Genomic DNA, 15,145 nt, shown 5'->3' on the forward strand with positions numbered 1-15,145 from the left:
GTCTTCAGGACCTAAGTTACATTAAAAATCTGTTGAAGCATTGGCTAAACATAGCCTTCATTTAATTTGAGAACAGGAAGTAAAGAGATCCAATTATTTCCCAGATTTCTTCCTACCAAGAAAAGGGAAGTGTGCTGAGAAGAGGGAGCAGAGGCTTACCTTGGGTAGTTAGACAAGACAATTCTGATATGTTGGAGGACTATGACTGTGTTACTGCATTGTAAAATATATTGTTCTCCTGAGTTTCTGGAATCTTTGTACAGGTCTCAAAGAAAATGCAGGGTGTGGAAAAGACCTCTGATCTGCTTACATGAAAAGTGCCATGTGTCAACTGTCTGCCAGGGAGGCTGCTGAAAACTCACCTGGATTCATGAGGAGATTGCTTACACAGAAGTTTTCTGTGCTGTATCCTACACAATTGTCTGATCTAAAAAGGCTTTTCACTTCTTGACAAGACAATGTGATATGTGAACTCTAGTTTCCTAAATGTTATTTCAACAATACTTGGTATCCAGATTCCCTTGCAAATTGAGGCTTTGCTATTCTAAAATAAGTGATAGGGGACCAGTATTGTTCCTGCTAAAGGATTTGCTGGAAATGCTAAAAAGGTGAGTCAAATGTATCTCCTAGTTTATTTTTGTGTGGAACTTCCTACTATAAGAAAGCAGGCTGGTAGGAAAAGAGATTGCAGTGAATAAAGGGATCGAAATAGGAATTAGTGTTTTCTGCACCGTATATGCAGCTTGCATTAAACAACACCCTTAAGCAATGCAGGCTTAATGGCTCTTGGACCACTAGCTGAAGCCATCATAACAGAAAAAGCATAGCTTGATGGAAGCGAGGAAGTACACGTGATGCTTTCAAGTGCCGTATCTAAGGCCGAAGTTCTTCCCGGCACCCGGGAAACGAAACCGAAACTCGGAGGCAGGTCCACGCCAGGAAAGAAAACCGAAACCTGGTGAGACTGGAGGCGGTGGGACCGCCCCAGGAGCCGCCCTCGGGGCTCCGAACTCGGAGCTGCCGCCGACGGCGCTTTAAAGGCGGGAGGGCGGCGGAGCCGGGCCGGGCGAGGAGCAGCGGCGGTAGCAGGTACTGTCAGAGCCGGGGCTTGCTTAGAGTTTGTGGTTAGACTTGCCTTTGGAGTGGGGTTTGGGGCTGAGCCTGGGGTAGGCTTAGGGTCGGCCTTAATTCTGAGGGGCTCGTGGTTGGCTGCAGGCATGATGCTGGAGCTGGGGCTGAGGTTTGCATAGGGTTGCAGTTGGTTTGGGTTTGGTTTAGGGCTGGACGGCATGCTGCGGAACACCTGGGACTTAGCGAGCAGCTAGGGAGCTGTCCCCAGGGTGGAGGGGCAAGAGGAGCGCTGGCAGGGAGTCAAAAGACGCCTGGTTGCCTCTGCCCACATGTAGCCCCAGCCACCTCAGATGTCAGCGTGTGGACTGCAGAAAAACATCGAGTTAGCAAAATATTTAAGCCTTATTGGTTTTCTTTCTGAAAGGAATATAGCAGTTCATACATGTGTATGTACAAATACAGTTTTTCTTTCTTTGATTCTTTCTTTCTTTACATTTGCAGAAATGGGAAGTCACTCTTGCTTAGGAGATTGTTGAAGTAGTGGTGGCCAATTTCTCGGTTAGTGACAATTTCAGCATGCAGAAGTACATGATTCAACCCAGAATTGTGTACTGAAGCCTTTGATATAACTTTTCCAATTTAGATAAGACAAGGCTTATAGCTGCTTTGACAAAAAGTACTTATGCAGGTACACAGAAAATGATATTGTGTAAATGTATGTATACAAATAACTTACATTTTGTGAAAATAGGTATTAGAATTCAAGTTACCTTAAGCACACCACTGTAATATAGCACATTATGTGCACAGTATTTTAAAAATAGATAATAAAAATGTATTTTTGTTTCTTTTTTCCGCAATTTTGTTTGTTAGGAACTTATACTAAAGGAAGAGGAAAGCGCAAAAGAAAACTGGGGCATGGTTTTCTGTTTGTGAAATCTGAAAAATGTAGATTTCACTTTCTTTTATTATTTTTTAAAAAAGGTTTTAAGAAAAATTATAAGACTAAAAATGACATCTAAAGATCATATAGTCCTTTTATGGCCTTAGGGAAATGAAGGGTAGCTATATCTAAAGGCAAGGCATATGAATATAGATTGGACTCTATGATCTCAGAGGCCTTTTCCAACCTAATTGATTCTGTGTGAATATTGCAATGGCAAATACTGCAACAATAAGCACTGCATGAGTCTGTCACCTAAGTGGAAGTTCAGGAAAACTGAAGTTCAGAAGAGCTGAGCTGATGTGGTAGGGACTGTGCAGTGTTATCCCAAGCTACTTGTTTGCTTTTTAGCTCAAAGGAACTGAACATTGTGACCTAGTGAAGTATGGAGTTACCGTAACCATTACAGTTCTGTACTTACTTGGTTTGAGAATTCTACCCCTGGAAAACAAAAAAGGAGAAAAAAAGGTAAAACTCATTTAAGAAGTAGAATTGATACCAAACCATGATTACTCCCATCATGCAGTGAAGATGTTGTGGCATGTGTATTTGTGACTGGACTAGCATGAGCAGAGTGGGTACAAATCACTTGAATCAGGAAAGATGAATCATTCCTTGGAATGTGCCATGTAGATATACCTAATATAATAAATTCTATCTAACCTCCCCAAGGGTCCCTTTATGCAAAGTGCAAAACTAATATGTAATGCTCCTCTTTAGTATATATTAAGAAATACAAACTGATGTTTTCCTTGCATTTCATTAAATTATTTATTAGTTTTACAATGAAAATATGTCTCTCAGGCATGTTCAACAAAAGGCTTCCTGGTTTTTCTTAAAATTTATTCCAGTGTGATTACAAAGTAGGTAATTTAATGGTTGAAGCCAAAGAGCATACTATATTTCCTGAAAATTATCTCTTCATTACTTAGAGTTTTCTTTTTCTGGATGCCAGAATCAAGATCTGTGATGGCTTCTGCAGAATATCATTCCAAGAAAGTTGTTAATGAAGATACAAATGAGAGTAACGATGATATGGACAGTGTGTGTAGTGACAGTGAGAAAATGGGTTTCATTGCAACAAAGGAAGATGAAGACAGAGGGAGTACAATTGACGTTGATGAAGAGGATAAGATCAGTGACAAAGTGGAAGCAGCTGTTTTGCAGACACTTAAAAAAGAGGTAGATAGAGAAAAAGAAGTCAACAACATAGATTACAGTAGCATTGAAGAAGTGAAACAGGAAGCATCACAAACTGAAGATGAAGATTTCAGAGTTGTCCAGCATGAACATGATTCCCAAAGCCATGGTGAGGAGCTGCTAATAGCATATGCTCATGTCTGTTGCATTATCTTACATTTTGGCTCTTTTGTAATTAATTGATGAGTTAAGGTTATATGGTTCTATCAATAACCATGTGTGTGATTATTTTAGGAATGAGAAAATGTCATGAATTTCTGAAGAAGTTGAGGATACACGTTTGGGAATCCCTATCAAAGGCTCAGTAAGTACAGTGGGGTTCATGGAAAAAAAAATGCAATAAATGGTAATAGAAATAGTTTCTTTGAACTAAGTAGACATCACAGTGTAGTACCCCTTAGAGAAAGAAGCTATGTGCTTGTTACCTAGGTTTGTGGAAAACCAGGAGACCTAAGGCATGCTTAGGATTTTATACATCCTCTAGCCACATGAAGGAAGATTCCTAGTATAATAGAAAGTCTGCCCAAAGAGTAGGGATTGTCTGCATGTTTGGGAACTGATCTACAATTTTAACTATTGCAATTTATTTTTTTTTCAAATTCTTTGTCATGCTTTTTTGTGAATTTTTCCTTACGTGTTTTAAGGCTACTACTTTTATAGTATCTAAAACAGTTTGCCTACAAAATTTTCCTTTTCATTTATACCTTCTATAGTTTTGCATGTCAGTTCTCATGCGTGATCTTCTGCTTCTCTGGATTTGGTTTCCTTTCTCTGCTTGATATGGGAAAGGAATTACCAGTAGTGACACTCACGTTGCCGTTGAAGTGTCTCCTCTGCATTCTTGAGCTCACCTAAGAGACTAATATTAAATAAAGGCAGACAAATGTGTAAGAAGTTTGCATACTTCTTGTTCGTGGAAGGCTACTCATTGCATCAGATAGCAAACTGGGACTGTGAACCAAAGGCTGTTATCTCAACCAGAAAGGAAAGCTAGGTCTTCTCAGGTGTGGGACTAAGGTGAGTATCCAGCATTTTTGACAGCCTTGAAGAAAACAAGCACGTTTGTACTATTAGAATATATTCTCCTGCTATGCATTAGCACTGTAATATATAATAAACAGTATAGTATGTAATAGGCAAACATGAAAGCAGAGAAGCTTTAATAGAAGAGCTTGCTGTTTCCTCATCTGGGCCTACAAAAGTTCTTCTGACTGCTTGGTCTGTCCTAAGTAAAACATCATGTTGCTGGATTTTCATGGATTCTTAAGGAACTGAAGAATGCATTCGATTCCTAGGATATATTAAAAACTAAGGTTTATACTTACCATCTTCAGATGCAAGGGATTTGTTTAAATTTTGACCTAAGACTCATTAATGAAAATTTTATCAACTCTCGTAGTTATCTGAAATAGGAACTGGATGAAGAATTTTTTTATTCTTTGCTCTCTTGAAGTAATGGATTGTGATTGGATTCTCTTGCTATTAACGTGTTTTTCTGCAATAGACATTCCTTGGATAAGGGTGGTAGTAATCATTGTCGTGATAGTTGCTATTTTTAGTTAAAGCTCAGGCATGAAGGCTCTCAAAATATACTTTGTTATTACTTCCTGTGGGGTATTTCTTTTAGAACAGATAATGCTTCCTGCATAAGCAGGCATGGACAAAGGGTGATATATAAGTCACAAAAACCTCAGATGCTACAAAAGTATCTGGAATTGTAAAGGAGACAATTTTTAATACATTCAGTAACTGAAAGGATTGCAAGCTATTTAAGAGTTAGATCCAAGAAAGTTGATTTGCTATTGATTTTATTTATACATTTAATGTTTAATGTATTAGTAAGAAAATTTCTTCTGTCTCATGTCCCCAACTTTTCTTGGAGCAATGTTAGGTACATGTTTTGTGTTTTTCTTTCAGGTATGTCAGTCTGTTAAAAGACTTTGTTGAGTCTGAATTCTTTGTAATAGATGGGGATTCCTTACTACTTATGTTTATAGATAAGAAAACACAATATCTAAACTTCTTCTACCAGATTGAATGCTTTCTGCATGATTTCGCTGAAAAAGGAGCAAAATACGTCATTACTTTCTTCAAGGTACTGAATAAATAACATTATTTTTATGTTTAAATCACTGCATTCCTTTTAAACCAACTGTTTGATTCTAATCAGGATGAGGAATCTGTTCATTGTGTTAACAAATGTAACTGAATAATTTAATTGTGTTTATTTCCCACAGGATGCAGAGCAGATGTTCTTTCAGTATCCTCATTTTCTTTTCTTACGTACTGCACTAATAGAACACCTGAGGCATAATACAAGCATAACTGTTCATACAGAATTTTCCAATTGTTTATCATCCAAATGGGAGATTTTCCTGAAGCAAAGCTATCCTTACTTCATCATTGTATCTGACACAGGACTGAGCCCTCGCCAAAGAGACTTTTTATCTATTTTAATTGCTCATTCGTTGTCAAAGAAAATCAATGTTGTGCTTGCTTCAGGACAGGAGTATGATCTTCTTAGAGTTTATGGATATCACGTTCAGAGTGTATATAAACACAGATCATTTTTTCAAATGGTAAGATACACTACTTTGTTGTTGGTTTGCAATAACAGTGTTAATTTGAATTAGAAGATTTAAATAAAATATCTCAATATGAGTATTTTAATTTACATATTAATATTATAAAGAATTGATATGTGGCTTGTTTTCTTTAATCTACTGGTCTCAAAATCACTAACAGGTAAACTTTGTGATTGATGGCAAATTCGTGCCCTGTTCTCTATAGTCTCATTTCACATCCTTTTTCACTTTCTATATGATAGTCCCTAATATAGCCTTTCCCTTGTCTTCACTATCGCTTGTCTTAGTTGACTTATAATATGCCAGAGGAAGACTAGTGTTTAGGCCAGTGATGTGATTTTTAAAATTTTAGTCAGTTTTTTCTTGGAGGCTGAGGATTTGCTTATATCTTAATGGTTTCTGTCTGTGCCTAGTAGTCCCTAATGCATTGTGTCTATTGACTTTTGCGTATAACTTTGACTTCTTAGTATAAACAAGATCTGCGATGTGCCTGTGAAAACCTAGTCAGCTACAAAGAACCATTGATCCATCTATATGAACATCTCAAGCTGAACCTGAAAAGCATACAAAAAGAGGTAATTTGACCTCTTTGATCCTTTTTCTTTTTTTTTTTCTCTTTTTGTTGACTGTTTTCCTTCATTCCTTTACCTGAAATTATTTTCTAACCAGAACTAGGAGCTCTCTGCCTTATCCTGAAGTGACCCCCTAAGTCTGAGAAGGTCTTCTCTGTGGCCACTCTTCTTCACAGCAGCTTGAAACTGTTCTTTCTTTAAAGTTCATTATAGTAGCATGACTCAGCTGAAAGCTGATCAGTGGGATGCCACTTAAGGGATGTTTCTGTCTCGGCAAACGCCTTGTCTTGAAGAAGATAGAAACCAGTCCATTTAGCATGAAACACCATTAGCCACTGTGGGGGCTGCAGCTACTACCCTCTGGAGGCACTGTGGCCGTTGCCCCATCCCTGTGGCAGCAGCAGTGGACCAGAGTAAGTGCTGCTGCCAGCAACAACCTCTTCTATAGGGATGTGTCTCAAAATCTAAACCTCACTATTGCAGCTGCTAAGGTTTGCACACTCAGTTGACTATTCATGATCTGGGAATTTTTTTCAAGAGCTAGATTAGAGTTGTAAGGTTTGTGCTTGCATGATTAAAGCAGTGGTTCTATGATATTTTAACTTCAAAAAATTGCTATTTCTATGGTTGCATAGACACTTTTAATGTCTAATATACTCCTGCCATTTTCCTGAGCATAAAGTTACACTGCAGTGTTGTGAGCCTACTTCTGCTCCCTCAGAGGACAACAACAAGGCTTCCTTGGACTTCAGTGGGAATGATACTAGTCTAACAAGGTGAATTTTTAGTCCAGAAAAAATATGGTGTTACTCAGAAAGCATTTTAAAGCCCAGCTACTGCCAGTATTTTTTTAATTATAATTATCTTTTCTGAGGCACAGTCAGGAATTGAATACCCCAGGAGCAGAACCACATCAGGGTGCAGGAAGGGCAGATGGCTGCTCACTCGGGGCTGGGGCAGTGGGAGGTCAGCTGGGAGGGCAGGGCCTGGGAGCCATGGCCTGTCCCACTGCCCCAGGCAAGAGCAGGACAGCTGGGGGACATCTGCAACCCTGGGCATCAGGCTGGGATGGGCTGAGGCCAGAGCAGGTTGTCAGCCTGCAGGGCTGTGGGGAGCTAGAGGCCAGCACTGCTGCTACATTGCTGGGGCAGGACTGACAGCCTGAAAGGGGCTGAGGTAGGACCTAGGGCAGGTGGGAGGAGGTCGCAGGGGTCAGGCAGGTACAGTCAGGGCTGTTGGTGCCCTCAGCGACATGGCAAAAAGGGGAAATTTTTACTAATGATTGTGCCCACTTTTTCTTCTGCAGTTTTTTATCCATTTTTTTCCCTTCTTTGATGAAACTCTGTACAGAATAAGAATAGTCTCTTTTTTTTTGTAATTTTTATTATGGTGATAATTTATGCTATTCATGATGTTATGACTACAGGTTTACCAGGCTATCCGTTCATTGAAACAACTGTGGCCTGAAGGATCTGATATTCGCCGTGTGGTCTGTGTTCTTGCTTGTGCTGTGGGATTAAAAATATACAGCAGCATGCTGGGAAACGCAAATACTTCTATGGGAGCAAATGGAATGCAATCAGCAAGAGTAAGAATTTCGTAAATATCTTCTCAGCATGGTAACCCTAAGCATTTTGCTAAGAGGAGAGATGGCTGTCCTTCTAGATAAAAAGCTGAAGAGAGGCCCAGATGCCTCCTTTGTGATTGGGTTTGGGTCAAATAATTGCTATGGCCACAGCTTTTCAAAGGGGCATGGTCTCTTTGTGGGTGGCACTGGCCCTCCTGTCACAGCGGCTGTTTGTGGGAAAAGTTTTACCTTAGGAACAATTACTTTCATAGAAAGTTTTATCTTAAGAAGGTAGTTGCACTCATTATTTTTCTTTTCCTAACATTCAGTGCTATACTAGCTTTCACAGAAGAATATACTTTTCCTCAAGTTAGCGAGACATTTCAGTATAAAGGTTTCTTTCTATGTGTGGTCATTTTTGTGACCATACTACCTACAAGTCTTGTATTTTCATCAAATTAACACAGATACAATATATCAGTAATATTTTATTATAGACATATTCAGTAGACTAGAGGATAGCTACAAGTAGTTAGTTAGCAGAGCTCAATTTCTGTACTGAGTTTTGCAGTGCAGTTGAGAAAAGAACATAAGCCTATATCTAGATATTAACTTTTCCTCTTAAAATAATAACATTTCTAGCCAGACAAACTGAAAATTGTTTTCAAGTTTTGTCTTGGTTTTCATAGTCATATTCCTCTTTGGAAAAGAGATTTTTTTTTTTTTAACATTATAACTGTTCTGCATCTACCAGCACTACAAGAATGTTCATTTTCAACTAAGTGTGGCCACAAGTAGTTAAAATGGTCAAATAGATCTAAATTATTAGCTGCTTTAACAAAGTGCATACCACTGAATTAAGTAGTAGTGAACACAATTATTCTGCTGAAGGATGTGGTCAACTTTTTATGTCATCTCTCAACAGAGAAGAAGTAAACACCTGTCTCCTGAAGAAGCAGCTGACCTGTGCAGAATGCAATGTCTCACAGTGACTTTTCTTCTTCATATGCCTCTTTCACAGAGAGCTCAGATTAGGGACATGAAATGCTGCTGGACAAAGCAAGTTTTACCACTGTTAAAAATGGTACGTGTAGCACTGTCTTAACTTCCTCTGACATAGGGTGCAATTGTCATTTCAGTTTTCATTTTCCTTTATATCCTACTTCAGTCATCTGATGAGATTAAAGAACATAATGTACCCACTGGAAACAAACCCTTTGTTTGTTTCTGAGGCTGAGATACTGAATGCCTTCTTTGCTTCAGTTTTCGCTGTCAAGGCCTGCCCTCAGAAATACCTGACCCAATTGACCATGGAAAAAATCTGGAGGAACGAAGACTTTTCCTTAGTTGAGGAGGTTTGGTTTAGGGACCATTTAGTCAAACTTGACATCCACAAGTCCATGTACCATGATGGGATGTACCCACAAGTGCTGAGGGAATGGGCAGACATCATTGCTAGACCACTCTCAATCATCTTTGAAAGGTCATGGCAGTCTGGAGAAGATGCCAGAGGACTGAAGGAATGCAAGTGTCACTTCAGTCTTCAAAAAGGGCAAGAAGGAGTACCCAGGGAACTACAGGCCAGTCAGCCTCACCTCAGTCTCTGGAAAGGTGATGGAACAACTCATCCTGGAGGTCATCTCTATGCATGTGGAAGACAAGAATAGGATCAGAACTAGTCAGCATGGATTGGATTCACCAAAGGGAAATCATACTTAACCAACCTGATTGCCTTCTGTGATGAAACAACTGTCTGGATAGATGGAGAGCAGTGGATGTTGTTTACTTGGACTTCAGCAAGGCTTTGACACTGTCTCCCATGACATCCTCCTAGGCCAGCATGGAAAGTGTAGGCTGAATGAGTGGAAAGTGAGGTTGATTGAGAACTGGCTGAAGGGCAGTTGGTTGTGGTCAGAGGTTTGTGGTAGTGGAACAGAGTCTAGTTGGAGGCCTGTCACTAGGGGTGTCTCTCAAGGTTCAATACTGGCCCCAGTATTGTTTAACTTATTCATCAGTGACTTGGATGAGGGGCAGATGCCTCCTCAGCAAGTTCACTGATGACACAAAGCTGGGAGGAGTCACTGATACCCCAGAGGGCTGTGCAGCCCGTTAGAGGGACTTCAACAGGTTGGAAATGGGCAGAGAAGAATTGTCTGAAGTTGAACAAAGACAAAGGCAGGGTCCAGCACCTGGGGAGGAATAACCCCAGGCACCAGTACAGGCTCGGGGCTGAGCTGCTGGGAAGCAGCTCTGCAGAGAAGGACCTGGCGGTCCTGGTGCACAGCAAGCTGTCCATGAGCCAGCAGTGTGCCCTTGTGGCTAAGAAGGGCAATGGTATCCTGGGGTGCATTAGGAAGAGTGTTGCCAGCAGGTTGCAGGAAGTGATCCTGCCCCTCTACTAAGCCCTACATAGCACTGCATTTGTACATGTATGTGTACCGCTCCTCAATACAAGAGAGGCGTGGAGCTCCTGGAGCAGGTACAGTGGAGGGTGATAAAGATGATTAGGGGGCTGGAGCATATCTCTTAAGAGGACAAGCTGAGGGAGCTGTGCCTGTTGAGCCTTGAGAAGAGACAACTAAGAGGAGACCTTATTAAAGTCTGTAAGTATCTGAAGGGAGGGTATCAAGGGGATGGAGTCAGGCTCTTCTTGGTGTTGCCAAGCAATAGGACACGAGGCAATGGGTAGAAACTGATGTACAGGAAGTTCCACCTGAATACGAGGAAGAACTTTACTATGTGACCAAACACATATTGCCCAGAGAGGTTGTGGAGTCTCCCTCACTGGAGATATTCAGGAACTGTCCGGATACAATTCCTGTGCAATGTACTCTAGGATGACCCTGCTTGAGCAGGGAGGTTGGACCAGGTGACCCACTGCGTTCCTTCCAACCTGACCCATTCTGTGATTCTGTGAAACCATACCTGGTTCAGGAATCTTGTGAGCCGCAAATGAGTGTGGCTAGGAGAATGTTTGGGGCAAGATCTCAGTAGTTGACCTCTTCTTGGACATCTGCATTTAGTCCGTGTTACTGTTAGAGTACTGGGCTAAACGGACTTTTTAGTCTCATCCAGTATGGCAATTTTGATGTTAGACTCTTTTGTTGTTTAAAGTTGGTTATTGCAATGAAGGAGCGTGAAGGCAGTTTTCTGATCACAGAGAAGTCAAGTAACAATGTGGTTTTTTTCATGTCAATAAATCTGTGGTAGTTAACCTTCCTTTGGAGATGCTTTGATACCTCCACATGTAAAGGTGCTCCACAAGAATTAATTGTTTGCTTTATTTTTAACAGCAACAGTTGTGTATGCATTTTGCTCTGGTACAGCTATGTGATACAAATGATTGGAAATTGGATTTAACTTACCTGCCTGATTTATATGATGATTCACTGCTCATAAATCTTGCACATTACTATGAGGTCGAATACACTAAAGGTATTTATCATTGTTGAACAGTTTGCTTTCTTATATTTTTTACTTTATTAAGCTGCAAAATGAGAATAAAACTACTTGTATGGGCAGAAATGAGCACAATTTTCTAATGACTCATAGAGCAATGGATACATTTCATGGAATAATAAGGAAACATTTTTTCTGTAATCAAGTTCAGAAAATCATATGTGCAAGTGTCTTATACCAGTACTCATTCAGAATACTTTATCATATCATATCTTTGATGTGCCACCTGTACTAATACATAAAAGAGTGATATAACATAGGCAGCAAGAGTTCTGGGTCACTATTATTGGGTATTCTCAATTCTGTTTGTTTTTTGGCCAGTTTTTTATTAATTTTGTCTTAGTGCAACACAGTCAGAAACTAGATTCAATCCCTACTGTCACTGTGACATTGAATAATACTTTAATTTCAGATGATATTGATTCACACAAGGTCACATATTGTCTTAAACATTTGTAGCAAATGTTCTTTCAGAATAATTGCTTGATAATCCTCTGCCATGAGTCTGTCTGTGTGATAGTAAACCAGAACACTTTATAAATCTAGTTACAAGAGGTCCTATATGTACCTCAGTAAAGCAAGTGTAGAGGAATTTTTAAAGAAAATATAAATTAGGAATACAAAACATTTATTTTTATAATGATACCTGTTATTGGGCACTAAAAAAAATTATCAATTCAAGATTCTACCCTGCAGGAGGCAAAGGTGAGAGAAACTCTTCTTTAGCAGTAGAGCTTGCAAACTTTCACAGACAGTCTGAATCTGGGTTTTTTTTCCAAAACATGTATTCTCAGTACATTTACCTGTTTACACTCTGGGCTATTAAAAACTGTGAATGTACAACATTCTGTTCTAATTTGTTCTAGTGACTAAAGCCGTTGTATAAAAGTGAAGTTTTTGTGCCTGATGCCGCATAGGTAAATAGATAGGTTCAGTTTGAGTAAACTCAATTTTAAAGCAACTTCCCCTCCCTTTCCTTTGCAGGATTAGAGTTCCAAAAGGATTTGGGGAAAGAAATGGAGAATGACTACCAATTTTTATGGGACGCTGTAAAAAAATTGGCAGTGAAATACAGTTTTGGAGATGCTTTCCCAATACGAAAAACATCCCAAGTATTTCTTGAGCAGGAGCAGACATTATTTAGAGGTACTGGCAACTCCACACATTAATGTTAAAAGCATGATCCTCATTGGTATCACTAAAAGTGCTAGGAGTAGTGATCTGATTTTATTGTGATCGCAAATTCATCTGTGCTTCATGGATCTTCTCCATCCTTCCAACCCATGAGCAAAACTTGCAGTTGATGCAAAAAGAAGTCTTACGCGGCCTTATGGGTGAAATTCTGACTCCACTGTGGACAGCACAAGTATTATTATTAACTTCATGGGGAATTGGGTTTAGTTCCATGACTACTAACCCAAATCTATTGCATGTATTGTAAAAAACATTATGAGTAGTGTAATACAAGTAGTAGTAAAAAAACATATTAAGTACTCATATTTAAAGTAATGATTATGCTGCAGAAGGACTGTCTCTGAGGAACATCTTTGACATATTGACATAATGTTATGCAGATATTGGGCATGGAATCAGCAAATTAAGTGGAATATAGAACTGTTACCTTAATGGTAGAGAATCCAGCCATCACTGTAACTCACACTGCAGTTCTTGATGGTTTTAGAAGTATGAGTTCTCCGTAAGTGTCTTAAATTACACCATCATCCTGTAGCCCATAATTGGGGAAATGCATGATTGGCTCAGAGATGGTTTTCTTCCCTCGCATACAAGACCTGTTCTGAATATCTGAAAGGATTAGGTAGAATTTTTTGCCTGATATCTGACATTTTTTGAGAACCAGCTTTGTAGCAGCCTTAAAATATTTGTTTTAAACTTAAGAAATTGTATAAAACTTTAGAAGAGACAGTTCATAAAAAGGTCAGTAAAGGCTGGAATTCTACTTAAATTTGTGAGTGTTCTTCAGCTGGTTTCAAAGATGTCAAGTGGGCAAAGTGGGATCTAGTGGGCAAAAAAAGTTTCTTTGTTTTCTGTGTGATATCAGGGCATATTTTGACAATTGTGTTGCCTATTTCTGCATCTCCTTTGGCTGAAGACTGAAAATGTGGCTAGACTTCAAATGTACCAAGGATACACAATGTTACTTATAGTCTTTAGTCATCCAACCTAAGTGCGATTTGAAAGTCCATATTTAGGAGACTGTGATCTTTATGGAACCAGTGCAGAAACACAAATGCATGTGAGATGGGATTGGTTGTAGCATTCAGAAAGCTAGCACAGGTGTCTAAAATGGGTCAGGAGAACAACTACTTGAAAGCAATATTGATGTCTGCTACACTCTTCTTTCCATGGTTGAGAAGAAAAAAGAAAAGTGGAACTAGTGAACTGCTGATTACTTTTAGTAAATTTTAATTTACAGAATTTAATTTATAATGTAACTTGACAGAATTTTTAAGAATGATATGCAATTATACATATTCTTAATTAAGCAATATTTTTTTTTACACTGTAAAGTCTGTGAAGAAGAAATTCCTAACATTGGATTAATCCCAATGAAATCTGATCTTGTTCAAGATTATGTTGGAGATGTTTTGAAAGACCTACCTGTTCTAAAAAGGTACCTATATGTTTTTTTTTCTAATGAAATAACATTATATGGGCTGATTTTCTACTCCCCTGCACTTTGTATCCATATTATGCTAAATTTTTACAAATGTAGAAATGTTTTTTGTTATGTCTGGGTAAAATGTCACATACATGTTTACATGTATTGGTATAAATATTAACAGAAAATTCAGAACAAGAATGGTTAAGAGTAAATATATCCATATTTTCTCATACTGTTATTTGTTTGCATTATAGTCTTTGTTAGTCTACATTCTGGAACTGTTTTTCTAAATGTAAAATTTGTGTTTGAAAGGCCTTATCGTAATTTGCAAAGCTCATATTGATTTCAAGAAAAGAAAAACATTAAATAAAAATACTGAAAAAATAAGAAGAGGTTATCCTACATTTGCTCTGCTATTTGTGGAAGTGGGTTTTGTGTTATGTAATGAGTATTTTATAGTCATTGTGTGAATTATGTAGTTACATTTCATTCTGTGATTAATCTTTATGAAAATAAATGAAAAATGGTGTTTTACTTTGATAGTATTTCTTTATGAAAAATTGAGGCCATCTTAACACATTATATTTGGGATAGAATTAAACCCTTTGTTGTTTTTCTGCACAGTAAAACTGTGTTTTGATAAAGACCCAATTTTCAAATGTTTCATTAGAGAAGCTAGAAAACCCTTTTAATTTCTGCTCTATTTCATATTTATATATTTCAGCAATGACCCTGCAATTACTTCACTTATTAAATACAAGGAATTCGATGAACGTCATCACTGGCATTCTGATAGACCTTTGACTGAGGAATATGAGCGAGTGCAATGCAGTGCTGATGGTAAGAATAACTAACACAAAGTCCATGGGTCTGTATTGGCCAGAACATTATTGTAAAGGTTATCCTGGTTTTGCAGAAGGACTTCTCATTTCAGAAAACATTTGCAGCTGTACAAATACCTGCCAAACTGGAGCTACTGCAGTAGCCAAATTACATGTAAACTGATACACGTGTGCATTATATGTATGAATTTTGTATTATCTTAAATTGGTCTGAATATAACAGAATGAGCACTTATGGTCAGATGTTCATCATATATTCCTGTTTGCCTGCAAAATGCTTCAC

The 15,145-nt window shown here is 38.6% G+C and overlaps 1 protein-coding gene across 5 annotated transcripts in view; it reads left to right on the plus strand.

Moving 5' to 3' along the window:
* Positions 1-954: 954 nt before the first annotated feature.
* Positions 955-15,145, plus strand: part of LOC113943576 (probable ATP-dependent RNA helicase DDX60) — a 44,148-nt gene continuing 29,957 nt past the window's right edge. For 2 of the 5 annotated variants that reach the window (XM_027635515.1, XM_027635519.1), the window contains exons 1-12: positions 955-1,089; positions 2,947-3,323; positions 3,449-3,518; positions 5,132-5,309; positions 5,452-5,793; positions 6,267-6,374; positions 7,798-7,959; positions 8,864-9,022; positions 11,232-11,373; positions 12,382-12,543; positions 13,927-14,029; positions 14,745-14,860. In XM_027635515.1, the coding sequence (XP_027491316.1) occupies positions 2,963-3,323; positions 3,449-3,518; positions 5,132-5,309; positions 5,452-5,793; positions 6,267-6,374; positions 7,798-7,959; positions 8,864-9,022; positions 11,232-11,373; positions 12,382-12,543; positions 13,927-14,029; positions 14,745-14,860 (1,903 nt within the window). In that variant the 5' untranslated portion in view covers positions 955-1,089; positions 2,947-2,962. Of the gene's footprint in view, positions 1,090-2,372; positions 2,483-2,946; positions 3,324-3,448; positions 3,519-5,131; positions 5,310-5,451; positions 5,794-6,266; positions 6,375-7,797; positions 7,960-8,860; positions 9,023-11,231; positions 11,374-12,381; positions 12,544-13,926; positions 14,030-14,744; positions 14,861-15,145 lie in introns of all 5 variants that reach the window. The other 3 variants (XM_027635517.1, XM_027635516.1, XM_027635518.1) reach the window with 3 other exon arrangements.

The sequence above is a fragment of the Corapipo altera genome, unplaced genomic scaffold (genome assembly GCF_003945725.1).
Source record: "Corapipo altera isolate COAL_440 unplaced genomic scaffold, ASM394572v1 22b, whole genome shotgun sequence".
Taxonomy (NCBI): Eukaryota; Metazoa; Chordata; class Aves; order Passeriformes; family Pipridae; genus Corapipo; species Corapipo altera.